A 20089-nucleotide genomic window follows, 5' to 3' on the forward strand; every position below is an offset into this window, starting at 1 on the left:
GGTCTGCTAATTCTTTATAACAGACTGTCGCTAAGAATAACATCAGTGTGTAAAAACACCTGATAATGGTTTATCAAACATCATAATTTGGTCATAATAGACCAAGAAAGGCTCTAACTGCAAAACCCCTAAGTGTATAAACTGTAGAGTTGAGGGGTGCGTTTTATTGCTTATGAATTTAACATTTCCTTTGTAAGGGGTGGTTTGTGTTATTGCTTCTGTTAAATGCTTTAATAGAACAATTATCTCTATTAGGAGATTATTTGTTGACATTATCAACTTACTTTTCTTCTGGTTATGTGCCGTCTGGCATCAAAGATGCTTGTATCAAACCTCTCCTTGAGAAACTAAACAAACAGATCCAATTCAAATCTCCCTTTTCTTGCCTCAGTACTTTCAGTCCAATTTACCAATTATCACTAATAGCATGGTAGAGCTCCTCCAGTTCAAGCTTTTTTTCCATATCATTCCACTGAAAGTGCACCCACTGAGGTAGATAATGACTTGCTGATTGCTTTTAACTTTGGTTCTTAATGAGTCTTAATCCTGCTTGACCTGAGTAAGCTATTGACCGCAAAAATGTTCTGAACTGCCTTAAGAACTGTGTTGGTATTAGTGATTATGGGCTCAGGTCATATGCACCAGAACAGTAATTACAGCACCATCTCAGATTGTTACAATCTATGCTTTGGGCTGTCTCTTTTCTTTTTTGGTATATCCTGCCCCTCAGTGATCAATTGTGAAAATGAAATCAGTTTATGCAAATAACACAAATTTGCATTCCTGCCCCAGGTGATCAAGCTTACATGTTTAAGCTCAAACACCACTTCTCTGTTTTCAAATCTCTCAGCCAGGAGAAAAAAATGGCAATAGTTGTCTATGAAATTGTCAAATAACAACTTTCACCTGGGTACATTAATTGCAAAAGCTCACAAAAACCCATGGTTAGGGTTTATCAAAATAAAAGGGTAATGACTTCAAATCTTTCCTACATATAGGTTTTATAGGTCAGTTAAATTATAAATATTCAAGAAAAATGGTAATATAATATTTCAAATCATCACAATATGTTCATCATCATCACCTGCAATCAAAAGAGGACTCAAAATCCCACAGTGGTCAAAACGGTCTTTGGTGTTTTTTGTCCCCAACGGCTCCTTCCAGGCAATGGTTATGTTTAGGGTTAAGGTTATGGTTAGCTGCCTGGAAGGTGCCATTGGAAGCAAAAAACACCATTGAGCGGTCAAAACTTAGTTGAGAGCAGAGAAAAGTCTGAATTTAGCATGTGAGGACATGTTATGGTCACTGAAAGTAAATGAAATAAAAGTGACTGTGTGTCTTGTCTCAGAGATGTAAAGATATCCATCTCCTGTGTCTTCACAGGTTAATGGTACACCAGTGTCAGTACCGTTTCTAACTGGGCTGATGACACGTCTGTCCACGTCCGAAGGTTTCATTGTCATCGACACACCTCAGGACATCCAGATTCGATACAACCGCTTTAACACCCTTAGCATCACAATGGGCCAGCGGCTTCAGAACAAGGTGTGTGGTCTCTGTGGGAATTTCAACGGAGACCCCAGTGACGACTACATCACTTCCAGGGGCAAGCCGGCTGTCAGCGCCCTGGAGCTGGCCCAGAGCTGGAAGACCAACGGTATGCAGAACAGGTGGGTGAGGCTTACAGACACGGTGGAATATATTGCACAATAAATGTAAATTAATCGTACAATTGTTGTGAAGCCTTTTGGCGATCATGCTCGAAGCGTAACAAGCTCCACTAATCAGCATTGTTTTTATGGAAACAATGGCTACATTTATTGTGATAGGGATTTGTCATAGTGACAAACTAACAGAGATTCATAACCAAACTCTGCAGTTCTTTTAGCCTCTTTTAACTCATTGTTTTGGCTTTACAGTCCGCCATTGTTTCTGCCTTTGGGTGTCTTTGAATCAGTTGAGTCCATGCTCACTGTAGGTGCATAGCAGTACGTACAGTATTTGCAAGTAGAAAAAAACATACACATTAAAATAGTAATAAAACAATAACTTTGACAGTTGGATGTTTATCTTTCTCCTCCAGTTGTGATGAAACCCAGTTTGTGGCTCTGGCTCAGTCCTGTGACAACACGGCGGTGCTGGCGCTGCAAAGTGAAGATGCGTGTCAGAAGCTCACCCAGCTGAAGGGCTTCTTCCAGCCGTGCCACGGCCTACTGGATCCCCGGCCCTTTTACCAGTCCTGCTACCTGGACGGCTGCTACAATCACCGCAAGGCTCAGGTCTGCGGCTCGCTGGCAGCCTACGCAGAGGCCTGCCGCTCCATGGGCACCCTCACCACCAAGTGGATCACCCAGGAGAACTGCTGTAAGGGCAACGCGAGGCACCAGCTACCTGATGTAGATCAGATTAGGGATGTAAATCACAAGTTTTATCACTATATGATATTATATTGATTTTTTGGATTTTTTTAATATCTTAAAGTCTGTCACGATACGATTTTGATTCAATTCAGGGGCCTGCAATCGATATAAGACTTTATCATATGCCCATTTAACACAGTTACAGTACATTTATAGCGACAAAAATTTGATTTGACTATTTAATTACTGAGCCCTTACGTACATTTAAATTAAAAACAAACTATTCTTTTTATAAAAAAAATAAATATAAAGTGGGAATCTAAAATAATGGGGCATCTTACTGATGACATGTATCAATATTTTCACTAATATTGGATTGTGGATCATTGAATCGTATCGTTGCACCCCTAGATCAGATGGATAAATGTTTGATCAATCCTTGGATTTCGGTGGCTGGACCGTAAGAGGACACTGTTTAGAGAGATTTTAGTGAGTAAATCAAACTGAAACTGTAAAGGTTGGGGGGCACACTGAGAGGGATGTGTCCTCCCCATCCCCAGTTGAAATTAAGCCCTTGACAGAAATTCCACCCAGTGCTTTTCATCAGCCATAGTTTGGCTGGTTGAGTCACCATACTGAATATGCATGTTTAACTAAAGCTTTAGTGCATAACTTTTTATAATAATGAACGTCCGTTACATTCAAGCCATTGCCAAGTGAGTTGGTACAAAGTTAATTAAGACATCCAGCTTCACATAACTCTCTCTGTATTTCTCAGGATGGCTATGTTTAGAAAATGGTGTCGTCCGGCGACTTTCGCGCAAAAACTTGAGTGAAAATAATTACTTCTTCTGAAGAGTCCATTGTGTTTTTTTAATCCTCCGTGCTCAATCACCAGAGGCTTGCGTCATGTGGATGCAATGACAGTCTTGTTGTCAATACTTAGAATTCCTCATAGGGGAAGAAACTACACACTATAGCTTTAAGCCAACCGTGTGTGTGACAGCTAACATTGTGTGTGGACCTGTCTTTAGCAGAATGGATCTACGACCCCTGTGCAGGAGAGATCTGCACAAACTTCACCTGTGAGCTGGAGAACGGAGGTGACCTGTGTGGCTGTCCAGAGTTGCCCACCAGCACTGGAGGTGAGCGCTTCATAGAGCAGCAAGGCCTTCATATCATGCATCGCCGCTTTTTATCCTGTCCCAGTATCAGGGTTTCCACGGGGGCTTAAAAAGTCTTCGCTGAAGTATTGTGTTCTAGGTCTTAAATAATTTTAAACAGGTCTTAATTTTCCTACGTCAATGTAACGCTACTTCTAATGCTCATTAGCATGTTTTTTTTCTGATTCCGTGGTGTTGTAGTTCTTTCGTTCGCTAGTCCAAATATGTAAGGGTTAATGCCATAGGTTAATGCCCGACGAGGTGTCCATTTTCAGGTATTAATGGACGACGGCGAGGCGTGAACCGTCCGACGCACCGAAGTCCATTATTACCTGACAATGGAAACTTCGAAGGGCATTATTCCGCTTATATCATGGTCACTTGCCAAATAACATATTTTTAAAACATTAGTTTATATTTTAATTTGTTGTACAATCGAAATCTTAAGTTCATCCAAACAATAACTCCGTTTCCCTGGTTACGCCTGACGGTTTGACTTATACCTGGAACAATCATTCCCATCCTATAAGGTTCTTATGCAATGCAAACATTATTCACTCCTCCAGGAAATAGGAAAGACCTTAGATACGACTTGCCTCCCTTAGCAACGGGAGATATTTATAGTCCGCTCAGCTGGTAGAACCATTCAGTTTAGCTACGAGCCAGAAAGCTAACGCTATGCTAGCAAGATCCAAAATCAATAACATTGTGTACAGTTGGCAATCAGTAAAAATAATTTGACAGTATGTTGAACAAAAGACAAGCTAGCTATCCAGCCATGTCATTGTCCCCAAAACAATATAACAACTTTTACGAACAATTTTATCCACGATGTGTAACGTTACTGTCGCCCGCAGCTTGAAGTAGCGACCTGAACAGCGAACGGGATGTGAGATAACATTCCCTGTGAAACAAAGTCAGTCCAGAGGGGAAGTATAGCTTACTTCTTGCAGCTTGAGCATTAGCGCCATCCTGTTCAGAATACGAGTTGGAAATAACAGATCCACATTTCCTATTTGATTTAATGTAGCGCATTCATTTAGAACAGTAAACAGTCAGTTTCACTGGAACTCCTTTAGTAGGTGTCCTATATCACTTTTTTATGGACACCCTGCAGCCAATCAGAATCGAGTATTCACCCAGACCATGGTATAAAACAACTTACATTGCAGCCAAAAGAAACAAACAAAGCATCAATGTGGATCTTCTTGGTTTATAATGTTCCAAACATGTAAACTGTTTTGTAAGTATGATCTTAGAAGATTATGTTTAATATGGTTTGACTGTGTTTTAAGTAATTGATCGGTGTTCCTGTTTTAAAATTAAGCACTCAAGCATTAAGAGGATTTAGTTGTATACTGTTTTTCATGCTGCATGCCTGTGAGCAAGTATAAGATTTTAAAACAGCAAGCTGTCTTACAGTATAATATTCTAAACTGTCAAATGGAGCCATTCTGATTTATTCTTTAGAGCTAAAATATCTGATAACGATAGATCGATCAATATTATTTTTTTAATATACAATTATAACATTTTTGATGAAAAGCACTGCAATTTGGTTATTAAAGTTATTTACTAAATCGGACATTTTACGGTTGCAAAACACATTAATCTGAACTAAAATTCCTTGTTACATATGCACCAATACCAATCTGTGATAAGATCAAATCGGCCGATAATATCTGCCATGTCAATGTTGCAGTCGGTCTCTATTATGAAAATCATACTGCTGTATTCATTTTGCATATGCATGTCCATGTAAAAAATGTCTCCTCATTTAAAATTTCTCACCACACTTCCAGAAATACTGTAGTCATCCTTTACTAAATAATTCAGCATTAAAATGTTATTTTGTAGTAGCTAAATATGTATGTGTGTACTAATCCTAATCTTTTCCTTCAGAATGTTAGTCGTGTAAAAGAAAATAGAAGAAAATAAACCTTAATTCAGATTTTCCACTGGGCGTGTCTGTGCTCACGGCAGTTTGTGAAATGGTCACGTTATTTAATCTATTGATTCGTGTACACGGACACGATTATGGCGTTTTTTTTCGTGGTGGTGAGCAGGAATTTTAATGTAATGGATTTAAATGGGAAGCATATTTCGTGATCACAGCATGACTACGGTAGGGAGTAGTATGAAAAGCTGAAAATCCGCGTAGGGAGGTTGGTCGAGGTGGTGGATGGGTCAAACAACACAGGACTTTCACCCCGGAGACTGGGGATCGCGTCCCACGTGTGGCTTTTTATTTCCCCGTTGTTGACGGTTGACGGTTCACGGTTCCTTCCCCGTTCTTCTTTTCCTAAACACAACCGTCCCGTTGTTGTTACGTGTCCCCCAGAGACCGCGGGTCGTGTCCCGGCATGTGACGTGTCCTTTCCCCGTTCTTCTAAACCCAACCTCCGTATAGATGCTTCCCATTATGCTTCCCATTCCCATTTCGTGCTGAGCACCACGAAAAAAAAGACATAATCATGTCCGTGTACAGGAATCAATAGATTAAAAATAACGTTACCATTTCACAAACTGCCGTGAGACCGTGTTGCCATACCACGCCGGGAGCATCTCGGAAGCGGAGCGTCTCGCCTGCCCAGATTTTATTGTCTCTACAAATACTTTACAGAACAATCACGTGTTTATTAAGCTAGTATCTACCTTCTACTCCAAGCACTCCTGTAATTACACTCCATGCCTTCTCTTTTCTGGTGTTGTCCTTAAAAAAAAGATCTGTGATGTCTTATTATGTTTTTCCATCTCCAAGATGAATCTCGCTTCAGTCGTGTTGCCAAAGTGGATCTGCACTGTATATCTTTTCACACCAGAAACATGTCTGACGCGGCGCTGCTGCTGCTAGCCTTGTCTGTACACATGTATGTTTCCCATTGATAAACTGCACTCAAGCAGTATACTTCATGTTAAACATAAATATATACTGATTTGATCACAGCAAAGACAACGTCGGCAGTATTGACGGCAAAATAGGCTACAGAATATTTCGTTCTGTATTGACAGGTGCAATATTTGAAAATGGATAATTATTACAATTATATCTGCATTTATGTAAAAACATAGAGACTTTCAAACATCAAAATGTCATTTATTAATATGTATTCGTGTCAAAATGACATATAAACATTTTTTGTATTCTATTTTGCCTGGAAACCCTTCCAACATGCTTGCGTGTCGCGTGAAAAATAGGCGTCGGTCCTATTTCTAGCATGCACACGTTTTCGAGAGGTGCATGTTACGCAGGCAGTGTGTAAGCTCTAACCTGTTAACATGGGAACCAAAATAAAAACGGACACGCCACGCAGCTAACACGCTCACGCCATGCAGCCAGTGTGTACCCGGCCTCAGGCAACATATTTACAGCGTGATGAGCCACACTTTCCAGGAGTAATAATATTGGTCTCCCACTGCCATGTACAGTACCTGATGTCTGTCTGTGTGTTTGGCAGGTGATGATGACATCATCCAGGCGGAGGTAAACTGTAAGCATGCTCAGATGGAGGTCTCCATTTCCAAGTGTAAGCTCTTCCAGCTGGGCTTTGAACGAGAGGACGTCAGGGTCAACGACGAGCACTGTGCCGGCATCGAGGGAGAGGACCGCATCTCCTTTCGCATCAACAACACTAAGGGACACTGTGGCTCCATCGTACAGGTCCGTTTTCATTCATTCCTATTCTTACAGCACTTCGGCAGGGTGCGATTTGTGAAAAAAAGTAGAGGGGTGGGGGGGGTGTTTTTGATCATGCACAACAAAACCAAACGTGCAAGAATTAATGACACTCGGGCCAGCCATGCCAAAATACTTATTTATGAAATTCAATATTTAATGGAAAATAATCTCTGAATAAAATAGCACAACTTGGTGTCAACATAATATAAACCGCTTTCAACTCGGCGAAAACAAAATACTTCACCCAAGAAAAAGCTTGTTCTTTCCTCAGGAGTGTTTTAATCCAAACCACAACCTTTTTCCCAAACTTAACTAGTTGCTTTGGTGCCTAAACTTAACTGTCCTCTCTGCACGACGCTCACTTTTTCTGGCTAAACTCAACTACCATCCATGGCCCCTCAAAGGATCATCATCTGGCGGTGCCTGTAGCCGCCTCGCCAGATGACGCCACCTATTGGGTGCCAGGGGATGACGGCTATTATCCGTCATCCCCGGGCTCTGTAGCGGCTAAATACAACCAGCAACTGCCGCTTGGATTTTATCGTTATATGGCACTGTTCAAGTTACAGCATTTTACTTAGTTTAAAATACTTCTATTTTAGGTGTATAATGATCTATTGGTGAAGTTGCATTGATCACTTTGAGGGGGGTACATTTAGTCCCAACGGGGGATAAAAAATAATTCAGCAGAGGCAGGGATATGTAGACCAGAAAGGGGGAAATCCCACGCAATAATTTTGTAGCGTATCTCATGTATCAACTGTTGTCAAGCATCTTTGCTTCTCTGTCACCTGACGGTGACTCTTCTAAATATCTCTCTGCCAGTCGAACAGCACACACATCATGTATAAGAACACCGTGTGGATAGAGAGTGTGAACAACACCGGGAACATCATCACCAGAGACAAGACCATCAACGTGGAGTTTTCCTGCGCCTACGAACTGGACCTGAAGATCTCCCTGGAGACTGTCCTCAAGCCCATGCTCAGGTCAGATAGAGCAGTGGTTCTCAAAGTTTATTCAATAATGTACCCCCTTTGAATTGTTTTTTAAGCCAAATGCCCCCTGACCAGCGCAAACAATACAGGTACAATACAGCGCTGGCAGTGATAAATTTGAAAAACATTTAAATGCTACATTTCAAATGTTTAGAATCCATCACTAAGATCATTCATTATTATAGCATATTTCAGAATAATGCAGTACTCTCCTAGAGGTACACGTACCCCCATTTGAGAAACACTGAGATAGAGCACACGGAGACATTAGCTGTACAATAATAAGTTTACTTCAATTAATAATCAAAACGCTATGTATAGACATAACAACTGACTACATTCCTCCTCCACCCTCCAGTGTAATAAACCTCACCTTACCGACCCAGGAAGGAAACTTCATCACCAAGATGGCTCTATATAAGAACTCCTCGTACCGAAACCCGTACCGGGAGGGGGAGGTGGTGCTCAGCACGCGAGACATCCTCTTCGTGGGTGTCTTTGTGGAAGGGGCAGATGAAAACCAGCTCATCCTCATAGTAAACATGTGCTGGGCCACGCCGTCCCGCTACAGCAGTGACCGACTCCGCTATATCATCATAGAGAGAGGGTAGGCTTGGACACACACACACACACACACACACACACACACACACACACACACACACACACACACACACACACACACACACACACACACACACACTGTTGGGCTTAGCATCACAAGCACAGTTTTTTTTTTCCTGCTGCAACTTACGATTATTCTTGTTATTTATTAAAGGTAGAGTAAGTGATGTTAATCCAATACACTTTTTGTCAAATTCAGTGAATATCTCCTCATGGTCACCCAGCTCTCTATTCACTGTGTGCGCTGAAACAAAATCCCGTTTTAATACACAGTCCTGGCTGTATAAATGGAAAACAAACAGAAAGGAGTGCCCGAGCCACAAAACACTATTCCAGCCAATCGGCAACAGGCGGCGACAGTTGATGGTAGGGACGGCAGGGTGGGGAGGCACCATTTGAATGTGCCGGCCAGTAGTTATCTGTCGTATCTGTATCTGTGCTGCACGGTATGAAGGAAAATATCTAATTGCAATTATTTTGACTGATATTGCGATGTGATTCACGATATTGGAGGCAATGATCATTTTTGTATCCTTTTTCTCATTTTCATTAACACATATTCAAATTAGAATGATTAAAGTGTGATTTCTGCAAGGATCTGTACCAAACAAAGATGTTTTCTTTAGTCTGTAGGGTAGGAATTGTAGGCCGGGACGTCTCTGCAGCACCACAATACTTCATTCAGAATGGTTTGACACATATTTTTCCTTTAACAAATATTGCGCTCACCTGCGATTTGGAAACTGTAATTTCCATACATTTGCAGCACATTGTGCAGCCCTAATTCTTTTAATTGTTGGTTAGCCTTTAAAATCTCAGAAAGTAGTGAAAACTGCCTTTCGAAATTTCCCAGAGCCCATTTTTTAAATAGCTTGTTTTTGTCCAAAAAACAGTCCAGAAGTATTTGATTTCCGATGATATGAAGCATTAGACTTCAGAAGAATTAAACACCTGATAAGCAAGAACCTTTGCTTGGGAAATGACATAAACACAGTCTATTCCGTTAACATCCGTCCCTCTCTAGGTGTCCAAACATTAAAGACAACACCATCGGCATGGCAGAGAACGGCGTGTCGCTCACCTGTCGCTTCCACGTCACCGTCTTCAAGTTCATCGGGGATTATGAGGAGGTCCACCTCCACTGTGACGTCACCCTGTGCGACTCGGAAACAAACGCCTGCAAAGTGGTGAGAACATCTTAAAATCTTCAAAGTAAAAGTGCTGATGAAACAATGCCTGCTGTATTAATGTATGCGTACTGTGCATCCAGAACTGTCCACACAAGAGAAGAATGTACTCGGAGGACAGTGACCATAAAGAGCACATATTGACTGTGGGACCCATTAGAAGGAGAGGTAAGTAAGGTCCGGTCCAGGTGTTGTTAAGAGCCGACCAACTACACTTTGCTTGATTTTACCTCTAGAATGGGTGGAAATTCAAAGCAAAACAGCTCATAATTACGTTTCTGATATCTTTAAAGGTGCCGTAGGTAGGATTGTGAAGATCCAGGACTGAGCCAAAAAATTTTAACATCGACAACTTCTCAGTCCCTCCCCCCTTTCTGCTAAAGCACAAAATGGTCTCCTAAGTCCCTCCCCCCACAAGGGAGAATGAATGCGTGTGCATGAGCAGTGTTAGACACCCCCCCTGGCCCTGATTGGTGCATCTGAACAGGGAGCGGTTGATTTCTGTACACTACAGGTTGTAGGTGGTGCCAAAGAAAGCCAAAGAAATTTTTTTTTTAAATGACCAGCTTCATGTAGTTCTACTGGAACATAGGGTCAGTTTCAGCAAATATGACATAAAGTTAGTTTTATAAGTCTTACCTACTGCACCTTTAAGTAAGATTTTAAAGACAGGAACAATGCTGTACTAAACTTTACAGAAGTTTCCAAAATCTTTCCACAGCTATTAAGTCAAATTCCAAAGCTTTTCCAGGATTTGCATGACTCACCTGTAAAGTCTCCCTTTAGCATTAGACTGGTGTGAGGAGGGAAACGGAGGCTGTGAGCAGATCTGCACCAGTAAGATGGCCGGACCGGTCTGCAGCTGTGTGACTGGGATGCTGCAAAGAGATGGGAAAAGCTGCCGGAGTAAGCACCAGACGCACATGTACTCACAAAACACACATAGTACTTCGAAGGTGTTCAATGTCATGTTGGCACACACGATACAGAGGTCAAATTCACATTAAACCCACAATGACGTGATTAAAAAGAAGAACGCTGCAACAAACTGTGCAGGGGTGATTCTAGGATCAGACCTTTAATGAGAATGTGACATGGATACAGTGCATTGCAAAAGTGTTAACCCCCCCCCCCTCCTGCTAATTCAGTAATTTCATTATCTGATAATCTCTGAGCTAGCTACTGAACAACATCAGCTGACGTTTCTTGACACTGTTAACACTATGATGGAACTAAACCCGACACTTTAGAAGTCACAGTAATAACGCCCAATTTGACACAATTTTCTAACATTCAGCAATTTTAGTTGCTTAAGTTTCAATTTGGGTTCTAATCTGCGCCATGAAATTACCAACTTCTTCTCTGGGGACTACCAACGTTAAACTTCACAACCACACTCCTACTCTCCCTCTAAAAGATTAGATAGAGACTCAGCCAAAGGCGGGAGTCTGGCACAACCACCTCCGATTGGCCAAAACTACCTTTCTGTTGATGGTAATTGTTTGTCCTCTGTCCCTAACAGACAAGTTCACAAACTCTCACTTAAGCTCTAAAATTATAATTTTTTAGGGGGGCTGAGATGAAATTTAGGGTGGCTTGAGCCCCCCTAAAAAGGGTCTAAAATCGCCCATGAAACTGCATTAGAAGGGCTGTTCAGAAATGATAAATTCATCTCTATTTGTGCTAGAGTCTTTACTAACCGTTCTTTACATTTTCATCTTCCCCAATTTCACAATAAGCCTCGCTTGTCTCAGCCTAGATAGCTCTAGATATTTCACACGGGGCAGGTTGTACAACTTTCCCTGACGTCTGTTGATTAATAAGTAACACAAGCTGGACATTTGATGCAGAAATGAGGCATTAAGAACCTGCTACCTGCGTCACTACACACGACCTGGATAGCTGAAGTAACACTACTTTGATAGAGATATGATAAAGCAATTAGCCTTTCTGGTTTATCTCATTTACCTCAGTGCTTGCCATTGTGTGCATGGCCTCTTGTGCTGGCTATTTGTCAGCTACAGTACTGTTCAGTTTGGGTTAGGTTACATTAGGGAGAGTTAATTTACATACAATTTAACTCAGGTAGGAAAGAGCTAAATAGTGGTGGTAGTAATCCTCTTTACAGATGTCATTGTCATGCTTATGTATGTAAATAGAATTATCTTTGCCATTTACTGCTTACATCCTTTATACAGTAAACATAACAACACATCGGTCTAAATAAATGTGTTATAGGTTTAACTTGTCTGGAGACCAAGTGGTATCAACTGCCTGCAGTATGTGGTCTGCGGTTTATTATTGTGACTAAATATCAAAGCTGCACTGACATACACACGAATAAATATGAATTTTTAAAAAAGACATACAAAGAAGGAAAAAGAACACTTCTACATATAAATATAGACCAAATACATACACAAAACACATTCAAAAATCAATCAATACAAATAAAATTACATGCAAAATGAAATTGAGAAATATGAAAATATAAGAATTGTCACCACTTGCGGTTTTATCTACTGTTTTATTTCTGTTTTTATCCCTGAGTACATTATCTATATTGTGTCTGATATCAAGCCTTGATGAATTACTAATATTATTTGTTTTGACATGTTTTAATGTGGTACTATTTACATTGCAATTTGTATTAAATTAATTGTTTGCACCTCAACTTAAGTTGCATAGATGTACGCAATAGTGTCTGAAGCCCAAACTAAATAATGTATTTAAAAATAAAATGTGTAATAATAATCATAATAATGATAATAATAAAAAAAAACATTTCTGTCTTTCTAGCCAAATGTGATTCTGACGTAAATGTATACAGTAATTCTGCAGTTTTACAGAGATTATACACCAAACATACAAATTAAATGTAGTTTGGATTTAGAATGTATTATTTCTGTCTTCCAAGGTTAAATATATATAAAAGGAAAAAATATATATAAATGTGTCTATAATCGAATGAGAAACTACAAATCATCTACAAATATTTAGCATCTTATCAAACAAAAAACATTAGCATCCAAAACAATTATAAAGCAAACACATAATCAACAAATAAATTCATACAAAATACATAAACTTAAATATAAAAACAATAAACAAACAAAACAATAATTATATATATATAAATAATTTAAAAAAAATCTGTAACACAATAAAAAGCGCCACCGAGCATCCAATATAATTAATGCTTTTCTTCTTTTCCCAGCTGCGAGCTCGAGCTGTAACCTCACACCTGCGGTGTCTCTGCTGAGCGTCAGCGCTGTGATCTCCATGTTCCCGGCTCGTATTCACACTCTCCTCTCCTAACACTCTCTGCGAACAAAGGGAGGCAACAAATGGAAAAGAACAAAACACAGAAAAGACTTGAAGATGCACACAGTTTATCAGCGTTGATTAGCCAGTAGATCAGCTGTGTGTTCCAGTCAGAAAATCGAGACAGAATACACTGTGCATTCACAAATGTCTGAGGCCACATATTCTTGATGCAACTGAAGGTAACTACACAAAAAAAGTAAGCCAGCTTTCCAGACATGTAGACAAGTTTCACCCCTAACTTCCCTAATTGTGTTATTCTCCACCTCCTCCATTATATATCAGGACACCTCATTGTGTATTATCATGTACTTAAAGCCACTATGTGTAGATTTTTTTTTTTTATGTGATTATAACATATTTCAAATTATTCTAATGGCTTTTGTTTGAAGAAAAATGAATGCATTACTGTCTGCCACAGTGTCTTTTTTTATGCTACCACCAGATGACGCCAAAGTTAGAAATGTTCCAATTCTATACATTGCACTCAGAGAGCGAAGATCTCCGCCAAGGCGTGCCCTATCTCACAATATTAATGCAGTGGGAATTTTCCCAGTCAGAAACACATTTTTCTGATTATTCCGACACCACATGAATGCAGCACAAACCTCCTATCTCGCAATGTTAACCAAAGTAAGTGACAGTGCACAGTAATTTGTGTATCCGCCCCGTGACTCGGGTCTGCTCCAAAATGTAATGGGTTCTTCCTTCGCCCATTCTACACCCTTCCACCAAGTTTCATGAAAATCTGGTCGGTAGTTTTTCTGAAATCCTGCGGACAGACAAACAAACAAACAAAAAAACGGACACACCGAACTGAAAACATAGCCTAACCTCCATGGCGGAGGTGAATATGGTAGTGAACCAAAGACAGTGGTCTTGAAGGCAAACATCATCCAATGTCCCGACCTCCACACCTTTACTTTACAATGCTATGAACACATTCTGCATTGGAACTGAAAGTAAATCACGAATAGTTACAGCTAATAAATAGTTGCGTAATGGACATAATGTCTAGGAGTCAGAGTAGCATTATCTGGATACTGGCATTTCCAATTACACCTGATATTAATAAACATTCTCGTCATTTTGGTTCTGCCTGCACTGTGATCGTATGTCAATATGCTAAAATAAGGTTGGTGGACTTGTCAGCAAGCATCTGTGACTGTGAGGGTCTAGCTCTCCATATCCACAATGAATCAAGTCCACAAGAGGCCTCAAGTGGAATATCTGGAGACTTCCAGTTAGAGCAGCTAGATATGAAACAATTAGTCGTTTAAATGATTAGTAGATTAACCGAAAATGAACCAGCAACTATTTTGGTAACCGATTAATCAATTTATGTAATTCTTTAAGCAAGAAGACCAAACATTGTCTAGTTCCAGCTTCACCGTTTTGAGGATTTTCTGCTTTATCACATTTATGTGATGGTAAACTAAATATCTTTGGACTTTAGACTGTTAGTCCGACAAAACAAGTACTTTATAATTTGAAGATGTGTGGTCGGGCTTTGCCTCAAGAAAATAATCATCAGATAAATCGATAAAGAAACAATGATCACACCCAGCCCTAAAAACAGCAGGACTGCACATATCCTGCATAAATTATCATTGTCAATAGCGTTAAGAACAGTCAGGCGTTAAGTTCCCTCTCACAGTACATTTGATCTGCTCATGGCCCAGTTCCCTAACAGACATGATAGAATATGTATCTGTAAAGTATATGTTTTTCTTGTCCAGATAAGATACCCAAATACAAATTAATACCAGGTGTACATGGGCTCTGATAGTGGAATCTGCTGGACAGTGGATCTACTGGCTAGTAGTAGTAGTAGTCCTGTTTGACCTCCAGACCAACTAAATTACAGTGTTTAACATTCTAAATCAACGAAATCTACATCAGCTTGTGGCACTAAAGAGGTAACGGATCAGGTAATGAGACTACACAGATGTCAAAGTGGAGTTTTTTGAATGAAGTGTGTGAGGAGAGCACCTTAATAGGAATACTCATATTTCTAACTCAAATGTTAAATAATGTCATACAGTAGATTAGTGCCCAGGTTGTGTTGCGGCTGTAAGAAATGCAATTAGTTGTGCCATTAAAATATTTAATTTTTCATCATTTCTATCTTAATCAGTTATAGTGTTGTAACACTCACAAATATTGACTGTTGGCTCTGACGTATTGATTCTGAACAACATTTTGCCTTTTAGGGTGGACATGTGAGGACATTGTAAAACTGTCAATAGAGTAAGGTTCTCCAAGTAGGATCCCTGGTCAATGTTTTCTATTTGGCACCTTATGAGTTTTTAATGTCAGTATATGTCACCACACAACCCTCCAGTGTTCTTCACTGAAGCCAACTCAAATTCTCAGTTTTGGATTAGTTATACAGTAAGTAGCAGTTTTTCATAGGTAGGCCTGTTTTGCTACCTTCTATGTACAAATGTACAGTCCTTGTCTGTCAGTTTGGTGGTTTATGTCATGCCTTCTTTGTTTTAATAATCAGTATCTTTTTTATGTTCAAAACCATTACCAAAATATGTTTTAGTCTTTGAGAGCAGAGCCACCCAACTTTTAATAAATTAAGTTCTCAAAGTCAGTGTGAGTCAAGTTTATTTGATGTGTAGCATGCAGACATGACAGACAGTGGGGGAAGAAGAACTCAGATCGTTTACTTAAGTAAAAATACCAAGACAGTGTAGAAATACTGTGTTACAAGTAAAGATTGTGCATTCAAAATGTTACTTAGTAAAAAGTAAGTACCAAAGGTACTCATGCAGAATGGCCCATTTTTTAATAATATACATTATATCATTGGATTATAATTATTGATGCATTAACCTTCTGAGGTCTAAGGGCATTTTAGATATATTTTTGAATTCTACTTTTAAGGGTATTTTCACATAACTGATCTCCATGTGTTCCATATCAAAATGTTCAGAACAAACTCAGCGTTCTGCACAGTGACGCCCAAAATTGTTCCAGAGCAATGTGTAAAGAGATAATTTGGCCCTAAAGCGGAAATATTTCTCAAACTCAATTGTTTTGGTGCTTGAAATGAGTTAAAGTGCCCATATTATGCTCATTTTCAGGTTCATAATTGTATTTTGAGGTTGTACCAGAATAGGTTTACATGGTTTAATTTTCAAAAACCACCATATTTTTGTTGTACTGCACATTGCTGCAGCTCCTCTTTTCACCCTGTGTGTTGAGCTCTCTGCTACAGAGTGAGACATCTCACTTCTATCCCATCTTTGTTGGGAGTCGCACATGCGCAGTAGCTAGATAAGGACTACTAGCTAGAAGCTAGCGGTTAGCCACCCCGTTCTCAATGGCAAAACACTGCTACAACACTATAGAACTACTTACATGTCCCTCGTCTGCAGGTATTCCACGCAAAGTTGGAAGTGCGCCCTCGTTTAGAAGAAGTCTCCTGGCTAATCCTGCCTTGTACTGACCGAAGTTGGAGAAACAGCTAGCTGATGTGGTATTAGCTAAAGTGGTTAGCACACACCAAATGTTTCGGCCGATGACGTAGACGGCCCTGCCGATTTTGACCAGCTCACCCAGAGACTGAAGGCAGGATACATTCAGAAACCCGTATCTCACTCAAAACAGCATGGATGGGTCTTTTTTCCAAGTTCGTATGCGTGTGGAAGCACCAGAGACACAAAATAACACCCCAAATTTAACAAAAGTCTTGGGTTCACAAAAGTGGCATAATATATGAATAAAATAGTAAATAAATGTCTAAAATTTAATTTTGCAATTTGCTTTTTGAGTAGGAGTGTTGTCAGACATCGCTTGGACTCGCAGGTGCGTCTTTTGTCCTCAGAAGATTAATGTGTGCATTACTTTAATGTTGCAGCTGGCATTGGTGGAGATCATTATAATACCTTTATATACTGCTGGGTAGTTTATATTACATCATCATTTATTATTTGATTATATTTATTAATCTAAATCTGCAAAGTAACTAAAGCTTTAAAAATAAATGTGGAGTAAGAAGTTACAATATTTGTCTTTGAAAATGTGGAATTACTCAAGTAAAGTACAGTAAATTACAAGTACCTTAAAATTGTCCTTAAGTACAGTACTTAAGTAAATATACTTAGCTATATTCCACCACTGAAGACAGTGTTAGTAGTTACACAAGCCAGCAGAAAAACCTTTACAATCTTATCAGTTTCTTTATTTCACTTGGAAAACATATTTACCACAAATGATAAAACTACATGATCAGTTGGGTTACATTACACCAAAAAGAGCTCTTCTTTGTATGAACATTCCGAATGGGCCCAAACGTGTGTCCTCATGCAGTGATTCAGAAGCTGACAGGTAAACCTGGAACAATGCCTCCTGGCAAAAATAATTCCAATCAAATGATCTGTCTCATTCAGTCCACACCTTTTGATTGTGTTCAGTTACTTAAAAGTTGCAAAATCTATTCAAGTAAATTCTTTCTGTGCTGAAACATTCCTTTGAGGCATTTATGTACACTGTAGTCATCCATCAACTATCAGCGACATTTAATAGCTGAATATGGAATGAACATCAGACAGGACTTTCACCCAGGAGGCCGCTGTTCGTGTCCTGTGATGTAGGTTTGGGCATTGTTTTGATTTTAAAAATTCTGATTCCAATTTCGATTCTTCCTTTCAATTACGGTTCTTATCGATTCTCAATTCCCATTCTTTGGGTGGAGTTGAAACGGGTCACATTTTATTTTATTTGAGTTGAAGTAAAATAAAGCCACACTTTAGAGCACTGCTTACTATGCTGCATGGCTGCAACACAACAAGTGCCTGGAAGTACAGCGGCCGCTACAGAAACCGAAACTTGCGCGTGTTAAATTTCAAACCGATTATTTCCAAACGATTCCAATAAAAAAAACAATTCCATTTGAATCGTAATTTTTGAAACTATTCCAAGTTGTCAATGCCCAATCCTACCTATTTGAAACCAAAAGTCAACGTTTTAACTTACTTTGTTACATACCTTGAATAGGCTACTTAACTAACGTCACATACATAAACAATCATTTGAACCAAAACCACGATCTTTTCCTAAACCTAACCTATAGTTGTGTTGCTTAAACAAGTTCTGCACTGCAGAAGGCTTGGCAGGCGCACTGATCGCTCGTGTTGTTGGACATTCGTAGGTTAACACATGAAAAAAATTAGCATAACTCTTCATAGGATATCATACGAATCGTTGCATGATGATACGTAGGCAGAGGGCAGGTTGACTAGCAAACACTGAAAGTTAACCTTACTGATAAGACTCCATAGTAAATGAATAGTAGTTGCAGATAAGTTGTAGCCAGCAGCGGGTTTTTATGTAACATTGTTCCTTTAGAGAGGCTGTGGATTTGTAAGGGTGAAGACAGAACGGACCCAAACGCTAGGCTCAGCAGACAAACAAGTTTTATTAAAGGAGAGGGAAGAGGAAGGAGTGGGGAGGCGGACGCCGGGGACAGGAGAAGGGGCTCTGGGGCTGGAGCAGGATGGTGAGGGAATGCTGAGGGAGACTGTAGAGCTAGGATGGTGAGGGAATGCTGAGGGAAGCTGTAGGGTAGGATGGTGAGGGAATGCTGAGGGAGGCTGTAGGGTTAGGATAGTGAGGGAATGCTGAGGGAGGCTGTAGGGTTGGGATAGTGAGGGAATGCTGAGGGAGACTGTAGAGCTAGGATGGTGAGGGAATGCTGAGGGAGACTGTAGGGTTGGGATAGTGAGGGAATGCTGAGGGAGACTGTAGGGCTAGGATGGTGAGGGAATGCTGAGGGAGACTGTAGGGCTAGGATGGTGAGGGAATGCTGAGGGAGGCTGTAGGGTAGGATGGTGAGGGAATGCTGAGGGAGACTGTAGGGTTAGGATAGTGAGGGAATGCTGAGGGAGACTGTAGGGCTAGGATGGTGAGGGAGCTAGCGTGGAATAGGATTGCGAGGGAACTGGGAATGCGCGGGGGAACCGGGACCAAGGGGGCCGAAGAGGGGGCACTGGAGTCCGGGGAAGATGGGAGTCGAGGTGGAGGGTGGCTGGAAGCTGGAACGAAGGCAGGGCAGTGCAGGAGCAGAGCAGGATGGAGCGGAGAGCCGTGAGAGGGGGACCGAACGGTGAAGCCAGCTGACTGGAGGTACGGGAAGCGAGTGGAGAGAATGACTGCAGGGAGGAGACAAAAAGTTAGCGACAGACAAGGACAGGTAAGTACAACGTTTTCTTAGAGAACTTGTGTTAGCATGTCACCAGAATGACTGAAGCAACGATCAAGCGAAGATGATGAGTGGATCCGGGGTTCATATACTGGCTTGATAGTAGATGGCTGGCAGGTGTGTACAGCAGGAGGGGTGATGGTGGAATGACGAACAGGTGCGTGTAATCAGCTGGCAGGAGCAGGCAGGAGGAGGGGAACAACACAGGAGACACAGAAAGAGGCAAAACAAACAGAAACTGACGGTGGGAATAAAATGGGCACTGGGAAACAAAGACTCACAGCCAGCCGACCCCAACCATAACAGGATTATTAACTCCACCTGTGCTGTATATAATTAAACTCACCTTTTGTGGAGTTTTGTTGTTAATTGCCTACTGTATGCACACGCTGAGGAAGGGTGCTGCCCAAAATGTCCGTTGAGTAGCAATAAAAATTCACTAATTTGGAGTGCTGTCCTAGTAACTTTATCCTTTAGGGAAGCAGAAGACGCTGTAAAGCTTAGGTAAGGTGAAGTTTATAGAAAAGGTTTCCTGGGTTT

At 40.5% G+C, this 20089-nt stretch overlaps 1 protein-coding gene across 2 annotated transcripts in view; it reads left to right on the top strand.

The window, feature by feature from the left end:
- Positions 1-15937, top strand: part of tecta (tectorin alpha) — a 33290-nt gene extending 17353 nt beyond the window's left edge. Inside the window, exons 15-24 of one of the 2 annotated variants that reach the window (XM_031308155.2) lie at positions 1384-1670; positions 2084-2364; positions 3395-3505; positions 6982-7184; positions 8028-8191; positions 8559-8807; positions 9849-10011; positions 10095-10179; positions 10798-10917; positions 13229-15937. In XM_031308155.2, the coding sequence (XP_031164015.1) occupies positions 1384-1670; positions 2084-2364; positions 3395-3505; positions 6982-7184; positions 8028-8191; positions 8559-8807; positions 9849-10011; positions 10095-10179; positions 10798-10917; positions 13229-13329 (1764 nt within the window). In that variant the 3' untranslated portion in view covers positions 13330-15937. Of the gene's footprint in view, positions 1-1383; positions 1671-2083; positions 2365-3394; positions 3506-6981; positions 7185-8027; positions 8192-8558; positions 8808-9848; positions 10012-10094; positions 10180-10797; positions 10918-13228 lie in introns of those variants that run through there. The other variant, XR_004899146.1, reaches the window with a different exon arrangement.
- Positions 15938-20089: the final 4152 nt, after the last annotated feature.

This window comes from Sander lucioperca, chromosome 13, assembly GCF_008315115.2.
Source record: "Sander lucioperca isolate FBNREF2018 chromosome 13, SLUC_FBN_1.2, whole genome shotgun sequence".
NCBI lineage: Eukaryota > Metazoa > Chordata > Actinopteri > Perciformes > Percidae > Sander > Sander lucioperca.